Source organism: Trachurus japonicus, chromosome 5 (assembly GCF_045865225.1).
Source record: "Trachurus japonicus isolate A0001 chromosome 5, Traja_1.0".
NCBI classification, from domain to species: domain Eukaryota; kingdom Metazoa; phylum Chordata; class Actinopteri; order Carangiformes; family Carangidae; genus Trachurus; species Trachurus japonicus.
This window is the reverse complement of record NC_140911.1, coordinates 35,698,603-35,714,594: the sequence shown is the minus strand read 5'-3', so window position 1 is coordinate 35,714,594 and position 15,992 is coordinate 35,698,603. Positions and strand designations below refer to the sequence as shown.

At 41.3% G+C, this 15,992-nt stretch overlaps 1 protein-coding gene across 2 annotated transcripts in view; it reads right to left on the bottom strand.

The window, feature by feature from the left end:
* Positions 1 to 3,746: 3,746 nt before the first annotated feature.
* asic1b (acid-sensing (proton-gated) ion channel 1b) overlaps positions 3,747 to 15,992 on the bottom strand; it is a 192,805-nt gene continuing 180,559 nt past the window's right edge. For both annotated transcript variants that reach the window (XM_085777722.1, XM_085777721.1), the window contains 7 exons: positions 13,474 to 13,624; positions 12,466 to 12,522; positions 11,751 to 11,904; positions 8,952 to 9,043; positions 7,896 to 7,975; positions 7,113 to 7,214; positions 3,747 to 6,336 (listed from right to left, as the gene is read on the bottom strand). In XM_085777722.1, coding sequence (XP_085633848.1) covers positions 6,241 to 6,336; positions 7,113 to 7,214; positions 7,896 to 7,975; positions 8,952 to 9,043; positions 11,751 to 11,904; positions 12,466 to 12,522; positions 13,474 to 13,624 — 732 coding nt within the window. In that variant the 3' untranslated portion in view covers positions 3,747 to 6,240. The remainder of the gene's footprint in view (positions 6,337 to 7,112; positions 7,215 to 7,895; positions 7,976 to 8,951; positions 9,044 to 11,750; positions 11,905 to 12,465; positions 12,523 to 13,473; positions 13,625 to 15,992) is intronic.

The window sequence follows — 15,992 nt, the reverse complement described above, 5'->3', positions numbered from 1 at the left end:
ATGTTTCAACAGCAATAACATTCTATAAATGTGTTGTTTTCAATTAAAGCAATTAAAACACACAACTGAGTTTTCAATTCATGTTTAATTCCTTACCATTAAACAAAAAGTTACTCATTTAGATAGACCTGCAGGTTCTTATGATTGTTTTCACTAATCTTTTTTCAGATTATGATTGATAGCCAATTTCTGGTGTCGATTTCTTTTATAAAGGGCCTATTGTAGCTATATAGGCTAATACTGTGAATGCTGTAAAGAGTAGTGACAGAATCAGTAAAGAGGTTAGTTACTGCTTGTGCAACTCAAAATTAATTTCATTCATTCTTTTTGAAATATTATGTAGGCCTATCAGTATGTTTGCTGAGATGTGCAGTGGACCCATATCAAACACAACTGTCTGGGTGTGTTGGAGGAGTGACAAGGTTAACATCCTTTTGTGTAGTGTGCACACACAGTTCAGTTGTCTTCCTGACACTGCAGACGCAAGTGGAATTGAAACCAAACCAAACAACATCTGGAGATTTTCACAGAGAAATGTGTGGCGGGATCCTATGGGCAGGATCTGCACTTTAAATTGGACATATACTGGAAAAATTGTGCAAAGGCTTATGGCGCTATAAAGTCAAGTCACGACTTGCTTTTTTAAAAATCAGTTACATACAAAGTGCTGGAAAAAACGACATCAAATCAATACTGGGTGTGACTGCCCTTTGCGTTTAAAATGGCACCAGTTCTCTTTGGTACATTTGAACCCAGTTTTTCGAGGTACTTAGGCTGTTCCAAGCATGTTGCAGAACTCTGGACAGTTTTGTGGATTTGGGCTGTCTCAGTGTCTTCTTTCTCTTCATGTTATTCCAGACTGATGTTAAGATCAGAGCTCTGTGGCACGGCAGTCAGTCCATTTGTTGCTGAACTCCTTCTTCTTCGTATCACTGCAGACCTCTGGCTGTATGTTTAGGGTTGTCAGCTCATGCTGCAGAATGAATCTGAGACCAATCAGATGCCTCTCTGGTGGTACTATGTGATAGGATAAGAATCAAAGCAACTCAAGTGCTTAAATCTTTTTCACATATATATGGACTGATAAGATATTTTTCAACCTGTGCATTTAAAGTAAATGAAGTATAATTAAAATTAAATTGTTTAATTGAGGACATTATAGTCACAAATGTCCTAATCAATCCCACAATCATGAAGAATTATTCTGTGACCATTTTTGAACAGATTTGATTGTATCTCTAATTTGCCAGTAATCTACTTGACTGCCAAGTCTCATGTTCTTCCACTGGCTGTCCACGCTTCCAAATGGTTATCACAAAAATCGCAAGTGTTACATTTTTTTGTGAATTGAGATCAAAATAATTTGATTCATCATTTCATTTCCTTCATCACAGCAGGAGCTCAGAAGCCAGTAAATCAGCTCCTACCTTGTTTATTAGGCCCACGACAGGATGGCTTTTGAAGTGATACAGTTGTACATGACCTCCTTTGAATCCATCTCTTCATTATTGTGTTTGATCTGCAGAGAGACAGTGAGATGAGATGGGATGTTGAACCTCTGAAGTGGCTTCTGTAAGTAAACAACAAGTTCAGAGTGGAGCGGCTGGGGCCCTGTAAGTCAGCTACAGAATCAAACACTTTCTTGTCTCCAAACGTCGATGTCGTTACACTTCCCTCCAATTAGTATGGTGCTAGAACAGTACAAAACATGGCATCCCATCTGTTTGCATAGCCTATTTGTGTTTGATCAGAGTGTGCTTGTGCGAGTGTATACAACAGAGGAGGGGGAATTAATTATGTTTTTGGGAACAAGGTGCAGCAAAGTCTTCATTTATGGAACTCAATATGTGATTTTCTGCATTGTCCTTCAAATCTCAAGAGAGGTTTTTTACAAACTGTGTGAGGAAGATGAAAGATAATCAGGTTTATCTGTGGACTTCATGATAAAACAAAACAAATAAATCAGGGTTCACATATTAATTAAATGAAAGGCCAAATCAGGTGGACCCCAGTTTGAAATATAATACAACATCTTCCACTGCTGAAAAATCCAACTGTGCTATAATTATTAATCCTCTTAATGAGCTGAATGTAAAGTAGAGGAGCCAGGCTGCAGCCTGATCTATGACAAAAGGCTGAGCATCCTAATTGGACTGAGAGATCTGACAGGTTAAATTTATACCATTAACGTGACTCATCTGACATGCAGGAGGGTGATGATACAAGCTGGGGCGTCAGTTCAACCCCCTACACCGTATATATATCCATTAATATAAAGTAATCCAATGCATACTAAAAATCACTGCTCTGCTTGAGTCAATATCCAGTTATCTTTACCGTGAACCAATTCTTTAATACTTCTGTTTCATAGCAGTGCAGCAAAATATTATTAAAGCTAAATAGTAGAAATTTTTCTGCCTTCAAAATGTTGCTGAAGTTGAAGCACAAAAGTATGAGCATCAAAATATAGTTAGAGTGCCAAAAGTAACATTGTTGCAAGTGTGAGCAGATATACATCATTGTAAATGTTTGAAATTTTATATTCTAAATAAAAAATGCATGATGTAGTGGACCAGAGAGAGCAATAGTTACCAAATCGAATGTCCTAGAATGGAAGAATAAATCAGAATATAATATTTATAGATACTCAAATACCTCAAAAATGCAGTGGTTGAGTGAAACCAATTATGCTGTGTTCCTATTACCCATTGGAACTTTTTTTGAACTATTTGTTGGTGGTGTAAAACCATAAAAGATATATGTATGATATAGTATGATAAACCTTGTAGTTTTATAATGACTTCTGCACATTGATGATGCAACTGACGATAGACATGTAGCAGTTTTGAGATAAAACTTGAGCATGTGGCCAAACTAATGATTGGTCTTGGACAAAGTTAAACAACTGTTGCATCAGCATGATATTTAGCCCAGACAGAGTCAGATTTGTGTATGTGTTCATTTAGTGATTGAAAATGAGAAAACTGCTGTGCACAACAATGAGGGATTGTGCAACAGGGGTGTAATATCCTTGTTGATGTAGATAATAAGATGTGATAACAGGATTAGGAGGAAATTAGTTCTGGTTTAAAAAGGATCCAGAGTCTGAACGCATGTCCAGTGGCAGCAGAAGCCATGATTAAAGTGACAGATGTGGGTGAAAACATGCGCCCAACAATAATTGTAACAAAATTCATTAAAAGATCTCTGCATGAAAATGGCCCATATTAAATCACATCCAGCTGCCTGGGGGTGATTAGCTGAGGGTGTTACAGACATTTAGGACACGCAGTTTGGGTTGGATTCCATTACCGGACCATCACTTATACTACCCACAGATTGGCTGCGTGTCAGCCAACAAGGTGAAAGCAAGGAGGGAGCAGATCTCTGATCTTTTTTTATCAGGTAGTGAATGAGGGCACGTAATGATTTCACCTCATTCAGAGAAGAGAGATGGGTTTTGCCAAGATTTCAGGCGCTGCCAACAACAATTAAGGCCACCAGACTGCAGGGAATCCTTGCTAATTCACATTATTTTGGAAAGATTTCCACTTTGTCTAAACTCCTGCTGATATCGAAATCGCTCAAACACCCCCACCTGCTTGGCCCCGGAGCCTTATCAGGATGCAGAGAGCACCGTCTGCAGGATTTCTGTCACTGGCCGGCAGCTCTCCTGTATCCTGACCCTCCCTGCAAACCTCAGAGTCGCTGACTGTCGCTAAGACAAAGACACAAATGCCAGCAGGAAGTGAACAGCATCATCTTTTTTATTTCTTGATTAATTTGTCTTCCTGGCAGGTACAACAGAAAATAATAAAACCATCAGGGGGCAAAATCATCTTTCAAACATTGAAAACAGGAAAAAGAAATCTTCATAAGATGCTGGAGCTGGTTCCCAGAAGCTTTAACACTTGAATATTAACGCATGACTACCAGCTGAGGTTTCTCTCCTGAATAATAAAAAATGAATGCACGGTCATATTTGATGAACAATGTTGATGTTTGGTTTCCCACTTAAAAGAAATCATGAAAAAATTATCAGGCAAAAGTAAACTTCTCATCTTAAAAGAACCCCTTTACGTCTGGACTGAGGTGCAGCCGCCTGAGTAACAAACATTTTCCAAGCCCATCATTTTAAAGGGCGTAAAACCAGGCTGTAATATACAGAGTCATGCATCACCAAGCTGCTTTTCTAATATAAGTGTGGCAGTTGGCAGCACCAGATGTACAGTAGCATACGAGAGGAGCCGTCCAGAACGCGCGGCTACTGGCTGACTGACAATCTTGATAAAATTTGTATCGGCTGTGCAGGATATTTCCCATCCATCCTTTTGTCATACAGCTGAAACTGTAATTACATTTCAAGAGTGCGGTGCTCTAAAATACCAATGTTGTTGCTGGCAGCTGTTAAACTGCAGCCAAAATGAACGGCTGAAGCAGATAAGCAATATCTAGTTTAATACCAGAGCTCTGCCCTCAAACCCTTCACTAACTGCTGATTTAATTCCAAGAAAATATTGTATTAAGCAAAACAGGAGATAACATGTTGATTGGAGAAAACAGAGATTGCTAAATGTCTTAGAGATGAAGCATTGAATTCTTAATCAGATTTTCTGAGAGCTACTTGTGATTAAAAATGAACATTTGCACAGTATCTGGACTTGAAAAATACATTGCTTTGCCTATTACCTATTCAGCCCAAAAATGACAAACATAGCCTCCAGAGAGGAAACTCACTGATGAGAATAAAACCTCAGAAGAGTAACAATTTTCCAAAATGTTATTTACATTTTATTTATGCTTTGATAACTAAATAGACCAGCCTATTACCTGGAAGATGGAGACAGGATTATCAGGCATTACTGAGTATGTTTTATATGAAAGAAAAGAACAACTGAAAAACAGTCGGATCAACACGATATTAATAATATGACAATATATCAAGAAGAATAGTACATTTTCTTTTACATCACCTCTACATACTGGCGTATTGTGCTTTGATAAGACTTTTGCAACTAGAACACAGATACAGAAAAAAGTTTTAAGAGCCCCACAAAACTCCAAGGATTTCAGTAATCATCTCTCCTTGAAAAAAAAAAAACAGAAGAAGAAAAAGAAGAGAAAAATTCACCTCACCTCATCCCAGAATTGAGATAAGAGTAAATGATGTAGAATGAAGACTCCTCAACTCATCTGGCACATGTGAAAATGAAATGAAAAAATGCAACCTCAAATTATAGGTGCAGCTCATCCGTTTGCACACTCAACACACACGCTCGTTCGTCACTTTTGTCGGCGCCCATGACACACGCACACTCACGTACAGCATAGCCTCACACATGACACAGAAATATATGGGATGTATCATCTTGCTTTTCCTGTATATCACTGAGGCAAACTTGGTACTTATAATATTCATATATATGTAAATAAAAAAAAATCAAAACGTTTATGAATGAAATGAAAAACATGCACTGGACAAATACAAGCATGCATTTACATGATGAGAGCTGAAATTGTCACTGGTACGTTTTAAATGGTAGATGATGCACCTCTACCACTAGCACTGCCGTCACAACCCGCCCCCCACCACCCTCAAAAAGTGCCCCCCCCCACTCAACTACACTCATTGTGAACATAGATACATTCTCACACAAACTACACAAAGTCCAGCTGTCATTGTTATGGAGCGCTGCAACAGTTACAGATGTTGCTACATGTACAGTGGAGTAAGCAGTGTGAATATTTGTCCCACTAGCAGGCCGATGTTGTGTGAAACCGTTGTGTGTTGCTGTGTTATATAAAGGCATGGGGGCTCTTTTTTCAGATCACCTGTTTACGGTGAGATAACTGTACATTTTCCCTTATTTAGTTTTCCTTTTTTTTTTTTTTTTTTTTTGTCCTTTGAAAGAGAAGAGAGGTCCGTGTTGGCAAGGTTTCTCCATGAGCATCCTTTGCGGCAGTATTCCAGAGGAAAACACAGAGATAGAAGAGAGTTTGGAGTGCTGCATGAATTGTTCTCTGGAAATTGAACATGTGTATTTATATTTGGGATATATCCTCTCCACTTGGCCTCAGGTGAAAGTCCTTTGTCATGTTTGATTTGTCCTCTGTTTCTATGTAAAAAGTGCCTCTGTTAAACTTCGTGTAAGTTCCTCATGCTGCCCGTGTCGGATAGTTCTTGTTGTATGGTTGGCTTTGGTTGCATAACGCACACTTTGATGCTTCGCCTGGGTCTGCTCAGCAAGTGAAGTCTTCAAAGTTGCCCTGGCCTGGGTGATGAGGTAGCATGTTGCCAGGATACGTTGATGGTGTACGCAGGTTCTCGCAAGGAGCCTGGCAGAGAAATGAAAAAAAAGAGAGAAAAAGCTAAATAAAATAAAAAGCAGGTAAGATCGACCGTAGGGGCGGATAACGACAGATGAGAGAAACGATCAGCAGGAGAGGAGGCAGCGAGGTAGAGGGAAGGCAAATGTGCAGGATGGGAGTCATCATATCCAGGATAAAACACATTTGAGAAAACATGAAAGTCATAAAAAAAACACGACAAGAGGCAGAGGTAGATTTATAATAAAAACTCGGAGGAAAACTGAAAGTAATGAAGGTGGATAGAAAGAGAGGATGACCAAGTAAGGCAGAGGAGGAGCACATCTTTCCCCGTCTCTCTCTGCCCGAGCTCTGACTTACAATTAAAGCCAACTGGCTTCATTTACACTTGGAAATAAGTGAGCTGTCACACTTTCCAAAGCTCTAATTCCGGCCTGTCCCTGCCGGTCCTGTCCCCCCAGCTTTGATTAAATTCAAGCCACTTTCCGCTCGCCCACTCCTCTCTCTCAATTTTCTATCCTTCACATCCCCAATCTCTTCTTTTCCCTTTCGCGTCTCTCAAGTCTTCTCCTCCCGTGGCTTCCTCCACCTCTAGCTCATCACTCTCTCGTGTGCTCCTCCTCCTCCTCCTCCTCCTCCTCCTCCCCACCAACACCACCTCTGCCGTTTCGTCATCCTCCTTCGCTCCTTGCTCCTTCAGACCAGTGAAGACAGAGCAGAGAGTGTGCCCCTGTCAAAGCAATGCAGTCTGACACAGTGCGAGTACTTAGAAGCAGCCTACTGACATGGCGTTTCACATCATCCAGGCTCAGCACAGCTCCTCGGTCATTGTTGTTGCGGCCTTTGTGTTTCTTCTTCACGCACCGGCACATCTTGTACTTGATCACCTGAAAATAGACAAGGACACCCATTACTAACCTTATGAGGATGAAAACACAGTGTTCAGTTTTTTTGTTCTGATTCTATAGAACATTGAAACAGCTCTTTTTTTTGGTGCCTTGCATCATTCAAGCGTATAAACTTTGAAGAATGAGGCAAACAGAAATTCAAATGAGACTGATCTCATGTCTCTGTGAATGTTTCTCCTGTGCACAGCAGCAGGTACTGCTTTTCACTCAGACATGTTTCGCAAGCTTGAATCAAGGACACATAAAAAAACTCTCTCCATTGCTCACAGAGGAGAAAACAAAGAGAAACCATGCAACATAGAGTGGGTCTAATGAGAACGGACAGACACATCCTGACTAATCTAAAATATAATACATCCAAAATGTTAATGTATTCAGCGTCGCTGCTGTTAAGATGTGTGTGTATGTGTGTGTGTGTGTGTGTCACACAGAGATGGGCTGTGGGGTTGTGAGGGACAGAGCGTTCGTCATGCTCACTAAAACACCTCCTTGTGCAGATGGTAAAATTGTGTGGAAAAACTCAAATTTGTGAGTGCATAATTCTAGAATACAGGGGCAGCACTAATCTCCATAAGCAATACACAGTGGATGCTTTTTTTTCCTATCTAAGTGAGAGGCTGCAGATAATGATGGCTGATATTCCGGAGAGAGATATTTTACCTCATAAAGATAGTCAAAGAGTTCGAGGATGGTGAGGATGCTGGCTCCGATGAAAAGACCCATCTGACCTCCGATGTCCCCTGGATTAGAAAGCAAGAAATGATACCAAGAGAGACAGAGATCATCCCTGTGTGCATTTATATGAAAAGGCGGTTAGCCCTGACACTGTTTCCCAATCAAAGGTGTGAAAGTTAAAGCCCCAGTATGTAACTTATTTGGCTTTTTATCAGCAAAAATCAAATATTGCTTTCATAAATACGTATTTCACTGAAGTCGAATCACACCCGCATACAAATGAAAGCTTTCTCGTACCTTAGAATTAATTGTTACAAGTCGTTACAAATACGTAAGTGGGTGACGCACAGAACCGAGGCTGCCATGTTGCATCGCCATTTTTTACGTTCAGTGGCAGCGTGACCGTAGGTAACCATAGAAACTCAGCGGAGCTGTCGGCTCGGGGAGAAAGTTTTCCAGGTAGCGCCTTTTAAAACTGTCACCACTGTGTAGTGTGAGGAAGGACGGAGGCACTGATGTTGCATTCAGGTGCAGTCAGGCAGACGGCCGTCGACAAACCAACCGGATGTCATTTTACTCGACGAGAGAAAGACGGTAAAACGTGAGTCAGGTAAACATAAACAATACGACATCACCATGACAACATATTGCCACGCCTGTATTGTTTTGCCTCGAGCTGGCGGACCACTTGTTTACATAGAGGCTTGTTTATCCTGTTACATGCAGCGTCTGTTGTCTGTCTGATGTCTGCCCGATTTCACGTGAATGCAACATCAAGAATACGTTACGATATGCAACCGCACCGCTAGATGGGGGGAATTCCTACATATTATACCTTTAATGGAAAACAGATATGTTCACAAAGTGTAGTTGAAAAGCTAAGATAGTTTAAGAGACAGTTGTGTGTCTCCTGGGACGCGAGCACCTATTATAAAATTGCAAGCACTAGCGTTGCTGTCACTTTGGATAAAAAGCATCTGTCACATTGCATACTGCATACTATTCTGTTCCCAAGAACACACTTGACAGCCATTTCCTTACCCAGAAGGCCTGCCAATTCGTAGGCTTTCTTTTGTTCAATGGTCTCGTAGTTCAGAGCTTCGAAGTAGATATCCAGAACCAGAATGTTATCACTGTAAACAGAGAGGGGAGCGCAAAGACTTAAGTCACATAATCAAACGCCTCAGTTTCCATTTGATAGACTTTCCTTCTTTTTTTTATCAGAGAGTCCTCAGGCAGAGAAGACGACTGGTGAGCCTGCCACTTCCTGCAGATACCAGAGCGAATACATCAAGTTTAGCAAATAACCTGTCGTCACTAACTAATTTCCCCAAGGTGGGCCTGATCATTGAGGAATACAAGGGAAATGATGACATGTGTTTGATTTTGTACTGTGTTAATGTCTAAACCGCGTGGCTTCAGCTGAAACAAAAAGAATGGGAATTAGTTTTAAGGCCCAGGGCACGACAGACTATTATTTTGATTCCTGAATATCCTCTCTGTGGGCTGAATCAGACTTCACACCCCACTGGAGATGAGATCAAAACCACAAGTCGACTTTGTAGTTTCCTTCTTTTTTTCTTTTTGCTCGCTGCACTGTTTTATTACTTAAATTTAAGCCAAGACAAGTGATGATCTGTCAGTCGTAAAAAGAAACCCTGATAAATCTCAGGGCCGAGCTGAAACGACCAAATGCAAATCACAGCAGATAATGATGGAGATCTGTTTATCCATTATGTGAACTACGTATTTGATCCTCCCTAACTTTTAGCCATTTGAACTGTTGATCCATTACTTTGAGCTGCCCCGCTCAGCCACTTATCTGCATCCTTTGACAAACTGACTTAACATTTATCTAGTTTGACCTTTAATCCAGTATTTTAAGGTAATTGTTCAGAACCTCCCTGCTTTCCTGTTCACTAGCTTCCATGCATACAAACTATGTTATAGCTGACTCGAAATGTGGATATACATTTTTTAATCAAAGTGCAGTTACTTTTTTGCTATCCGCTGAGTATCTCTGCAATCTCTCCACGTATTGGCTGGCAACAAATAGTGACCCCCTGGGGTGCCAGTGGCCCTGGTTGTGAATCACTGAATAGGTGGCTTATGTCTTGTTGTTGCCGACATTCCTGGGCGTTTGCTCTCTGATTTGTAGGCCCATATGGTGGCGGTGTCATCTTGCAAGCTTGAATGATGTTTCCTTGCTGTCAGGTGTTCTTATTGTGAGTAAGTAACCCACGATGTATCTGATCAGAGCAACAATCCACAGAGCATGACGCTGTGGAGTTGTGGTTCCCAGCTGAAAGACACTTCACTGTCCAAGTCTTCAGTTTTACACCACTAAACACAGTGCAGCCCAGATACCAGAACACTTCCAGCTAATGTTCATCAGACTGACATCGCTTGGAAATATGGCCAGTCAAAAAAAAAAAAAAAAAAAAAATGAACTGGATGGACTCACATCTATCCAGAGGGAATTGAAGAAAACTTTCAGAGCAGAGAAGTGAAAGGTTTTTGCAGCAGCCTGGCTACATATGGTGTAATTATCTTGTCTTCAACAGCTCTGCTGGGAATGATAGATAAAAGATTCAACTATTATTGTACCCTCTCCTCATTTCCTTGAACTACTTTTGATCTTTTCAGTACATTTGGCAAAGAAACACTCAATACTTGGCTGATTAATCAAGTTAAGCTCTGAATGGAAGCTTCTCTTTCTATTTCCACATCTCAATGGGAAAATCCAGGTTTGAGAAAGTGAACTAGTTACAACTGTGCAGCTTTCAAGATATTTGCCTCAGAGAAAATCTATCTCGAGCCGCTCTAATTCCATTATACAAGAAATAAAGGATATTTTTCTTATTCATGTTGGTAACTGACATTTGTGATGTGACCTTGTACAAAGACATCTGCAAAGCAACTTTAATAGTGTTTTTGTATCACAGTGATTTAATCCAATTAGAGCAATAAACATTCGATTTTAGTCGTGGTCCCTCATAACAAACATCACAAAGCTCTGTTTGAAAATTGTCATGACTGTAGGGCTGAACAGTGATACAGGAAGGAGTCTGTCATACACAAAGACACTATACAGTATATAACCCAAAGTACATTTCATGTTTTGTTATCAATTTTATGATGGTTTTAAGGCTGCACTTGGAATGCAAACAATTTCAGACAAGGTCTTTCAAATGGATGATGATAAAAACTCTGAGCTGTGCTTGAGTGAGGAAGTGTTCTTTGTGGCATATATTAGTACATGCAGGTGCATTTAGAAAAAAGGGGGATTATTATCACAGTGTTGTGGTTGTGTGTCTCTGCCAACCAGGTCAAGTTGCAGGATATATGGCCACAATCTCACCCTCTAGACTCAGAGCACTGAATAATGGCCAGAGGTGCTTTTGCAGAACATTATGATGTCACAGTGAAGTCGACCTCTGACCACTGGCACATAAATGTCATCACTGCAGACATTTGTGTTACATTATGTCATAACTAGTGTATGAATTCTTGAGTTATGGCTGAAAAGGTGTTTTGTGAGTCATCTCAACAGCACCACAAGCTACACAGTCGAGGCTATTGGTAAACTGAATCATTTCACCACTTTTGGCAAAAACATTCTAACCACTATAAAATAGGATTTATTGCGCCAGATGTACTTTATGAATATGGGAAACGCAAAGTCATGAAAAAAACTATTAGAACTGATGCTGGTGACATCAAACATCAGACGAAACAAATTCTCTACAATTTGGGTACATTTAGTCTCATCACTTAATGAAATGCGAAAAAAGTCTTGAGCTCGTCCTGGGTTAAATAAGACATCAAAGTGAAACTTACGCTATGTACTGCTCCGTCTTGTTGAATTTCTTGGCAAGATACTTGGCTGATGCTTTGCTGGGTATCTTGACAAAGGACATCTCTTTGCCGTAGCGTGTCAAGTTGCACGGCGTCTCGCACACGCAGTATTCATTATCCCTCTCGACAAGGAAGTCTAAAAAAATGAAGTCGACAGAGATAGAGAGAGAGAGAGAGAGAGGGAGCAGAAGAGAGAGAATCAGAGAAGGACAGACTGAAAGAAAGAAGACAGGCAGACAGATATACTTGTCATCACCCCAGGATGACAAACACGGGTGCCCGGGGAGTGAAAACCGTCAAAGAAAACTTGTGAAAAGACGCCGCGAGGAGAGACGTCCAGAGACCCTCGTGAGAAATACAAAAGACAGAAGACACGCCGACAGGGATGGAGAAACAACAGCGGCCGAGGCCACGGGCAAACACATGAGACAGTGTCATGAAAGAGCCAGAGATTACAAGTCAATAAGTAAACAACCAGCAACAGACATGAAAGGTATCAGTCGATGGAGAGACAGGAGTGTGAAAAGGCCTGAGGTTTACTATTTGAGAATGGCTACCATCAAGCTGAAGGAACACTATTATCTGTTATCAGCCTGGATCAGGAGCCCTGAACAGTGGGAAATACACAATGAAAAGTGTATAACACACACACACATAGATACACACAGACGAGCAGCATGCTGGGTTATCTCCTTACCCAAGGCAGGATCTGCACACTCTTTGTACTGCTCTGGGGTGCAATATGGGGCATCTCCTGAGGACAAGCAGAGGAAACACAATGTTTCACGGTCTGAACACCAGAAGAAGAGGCTTTGAGAGACGCACAAAGGATGATGAGATCTGGGCTTGTAATTCATTTCATCTCTGACTGTCATTACTGTCCTGTGTACGCCGGTTTCCCTCTGACTGGATATTTGTTACAAACTTGATCACATCTCGTGATTTATTTCAATAACTTTATTGTACTTGCGCTGCCTGTCATCATCAGTGTCTGTCGGCCTCTCCATCTTTCTTTCTCCCACTGGCCGATGAGCCATCCCAAAAATCATGTCCTAGATGTCGGGGAAATTATATCCAAGCTGCAATTATTCACTCCATTTTGGTTCATACTCTTTCAAAACCATTTTAATGACAGAAGAGATAGGAGGAGATGAATAGGCGCAGACGGGCAGAGGATTTCAACAGGGGAGTCCTCTGTAGTCTTACATTAATCAACTGCACAATCACTTTAAGATAGCAGCTAATCCTGACCATCACACAGACAGATCTGTCTGGCTCTCTATATGCAAACATGCTGCTGAAAGTGACCGTGACGGAAGAGAGAGAGAGAGACATTAACAGTTATTGGACAGGAGAGCGAGGGGTAACAGAGGCCAGATCCCAATGTTTCCCACCGAGCCAAACTCCTTTTCAATTCGCCGTCTCAGATACTACACAGTGATTAAATGTAGGAGGAAGACGGCAAATGCCAGCTGTAATCACTGCACAAACACAAAGCGAAAATAGTTTAGTTTTCCGATTCATTGGAGTGTGAAAGTATTTGATTATCTGCAGTCGCTGGCAAAAAAAAAAAAAGCTATGGAGTTGTTTTTCAATTTCACAACAATTTCAAATGACAGGACTTCCACACAAGCACAACAACATGGCACCACTGTTATCGCCGTAAAACTTTATAAACAGTGTAACATTGCTGCTTGCTTCCTACCGGGCATGTGCACCATCCTGCAGTTGCAGTTCTCCACCAGGTATCGCGTCTCACAGTCGATCCGGCAAGCTGTGATGCTGTAAGTGTTGAAGAAATCCGAGTCCATCGGCGTGGCCTTGCAGTCGCCCCACGGCGGAGGAAGGTATGTTAGCTGAGAGAGAGAGAGAGAGAGGGGGGCAACAGTGCAGAACCACTTGAGTTTTAGAGCACACTGTATGTTGAACACCTTACACTCTCTGTCAACGTCACGATAAATTCCTTACCCCGTCTATATGAGAAGCCATTAGACATTTAATGCATTTGGGCACAGAAAGTGAAACTCCTTCTTACCCCACGGTGAATACGTGTGTATAATGGTGCTTTTTGTGGGAGCCCGTCTCCTACGCCTACTTCCCCCTCTGTGCTTTCATTGTACTGCCCACTCCTCATGCAGGAACTGAATAGTATCAGCTGCGTAGTGGAGCTGTGATGTTGTAAAGAGTTTCACAGTGAACAGCTCTGCCGCAGGGAAAAGCGCTGTTCCATGTTCCTTGTGTTTTTGATCCACAAATAGACGCTTCTATCACTCGGAGAAAAGTGCTAAATGCAGACACATAGCGATTTCTGAAGACTCAGGAAAAGCTTCGCCCCCTCAGGCTTTTCCATGCTGATCTCTGACCCCCTCTTATCCCTGGCCTTGTCTTATCTCGTCCTCCCTGTTAATCTTTTGCACAGCTCTGTGTGCACTCGAGTCAATAATACTGTATATACTGAAGAATTTGCTTTAGAACTGTAACATAAGCACATTTTACAGTTAATATACTAAAAACCCACACAAGGCAAATATAGTTTTTCATTTTAATGCTTTGTATTTTATCTTTGATTTTTTTATCCTTTATATATCTTTCTCTGAGCCACATTTTAATTTTTCCTCTGATTATTCAAAAACATACACACCTCCTGCTTGGAAGCAAACCCCAGAGAAACTTGTGTAAACTTGAAGTTGCTTCTATACTTCTCATCTAAAAACAGCTCAAATCACTCTGGCAGACTGCATTTTGCAATTTGCATATTGTAAATTAAAATATTAGGCCCGTTCATTTACATTTCAGATGCCTTTGAAAGAAAAAGATGGGCAAAATTTGCTGCATTAAAAATGAAGGAGGAATCTATAAAGACAGCCTGTGTGTTTTCGTCTCATCGGCTCAGACGGTGCATCGCTGAGTGCTCACACAGCAATAAATTAAAGGCCACTGTTGTGATTTAGGGACCTGCGTTTTACAATTTGTACTCAAGTGCAAGAGGCAGCCATGTGTGGCGTGCGCTGGATTTGCTTACTAATAACCTATGGTGATGGTCAACAGGTACATAAGGTATCCACACACACTGGCATATGCACACGGTGGAAAAACCACCTCGGGAAAACCACAAAATTAAAATCTTATTATAATGACTCTACATGAAGGACCTTTTCCAAAGTCAAACAGACCATAAAAGCCATCAGAGCCGGGTAAAATGTCATAATCAATAATAGGTTCTTGTGTATTTATCCACCTCATCACATGGATTAGACCGACTGGAGGAGCCACATGACCTGGTAATGGCTCCCACATGCTCGCTGATCTGCTAAAGCACCTTGTGGCAACATCGCTCCCCGCTGCTTAAAGGACAATTCCGGGCAAATTCAACTCGGGGCTGTATTTTCCTAACATTTTAGGTCTAAAAGAAGGCATCTGAAGATTTTCATTTTAATTGCTCCTGTTTTGTGGTAGTTGTGTCTGTCCCCTGTACCCTGTCTGGGTGCATGTTTGAGTAGCCATCTGACGCTGTCTGTGGAAAAAAATTATGGCTTTGAGGGATGTAAACAGCCTAAGCAGCGGAACTTCCATCCGCTCCCATTCATTGCTGCCGTGGCGATGCGGGGACAGACACAACTACTGCAAAACAGGAGCAATTAAACTGAAAATCTTTTAGACCTAAAATGATAGGAAAATACAGCCCCGAGTTGAATTTGCCCAGAATTGTCCTTTAAACTTGCGCAAAAGCTCAATTCTGCCCAGGCAAAAGTGAATCTGACAGAAGAGATTTTATTGGACGTTTTATTGTGCTGTTAGCTGTTTAACGAGCGTGAAGAAGAAAACAAATCATGTTAAGATTGCGACCTCAATTCCCCCTTCATTAACTGAACGGGAGAGCACAAACAGAAGGGTAAAAGGTAGAAAAGAGGGAATGAGCAAGACTCAGTGGACAGAGAGGGAGGAGGGATGGAGGAAAGCTGTGAGAAGAAACATTTTTTGCTTTATATATTGTGCAGTGGGAAATTGCAGATTTCTCTTTTGTGGGATCATGGTGAGTGACAGTTTGGCCGGCTGAAAAATCCTCCAACAGTTTTACACTACAAGACTGCTGAAGCAGGGAGTTGAATGAATGTGAGCAAACTGCATTAGATTAATGAAGAGTGAGCCTGCCAGCCAATGAAGTAACTGAATAAATAGGGACAGAAAGAGAGAGCGACAGAGAGGGGAGAATCATATTAAGTT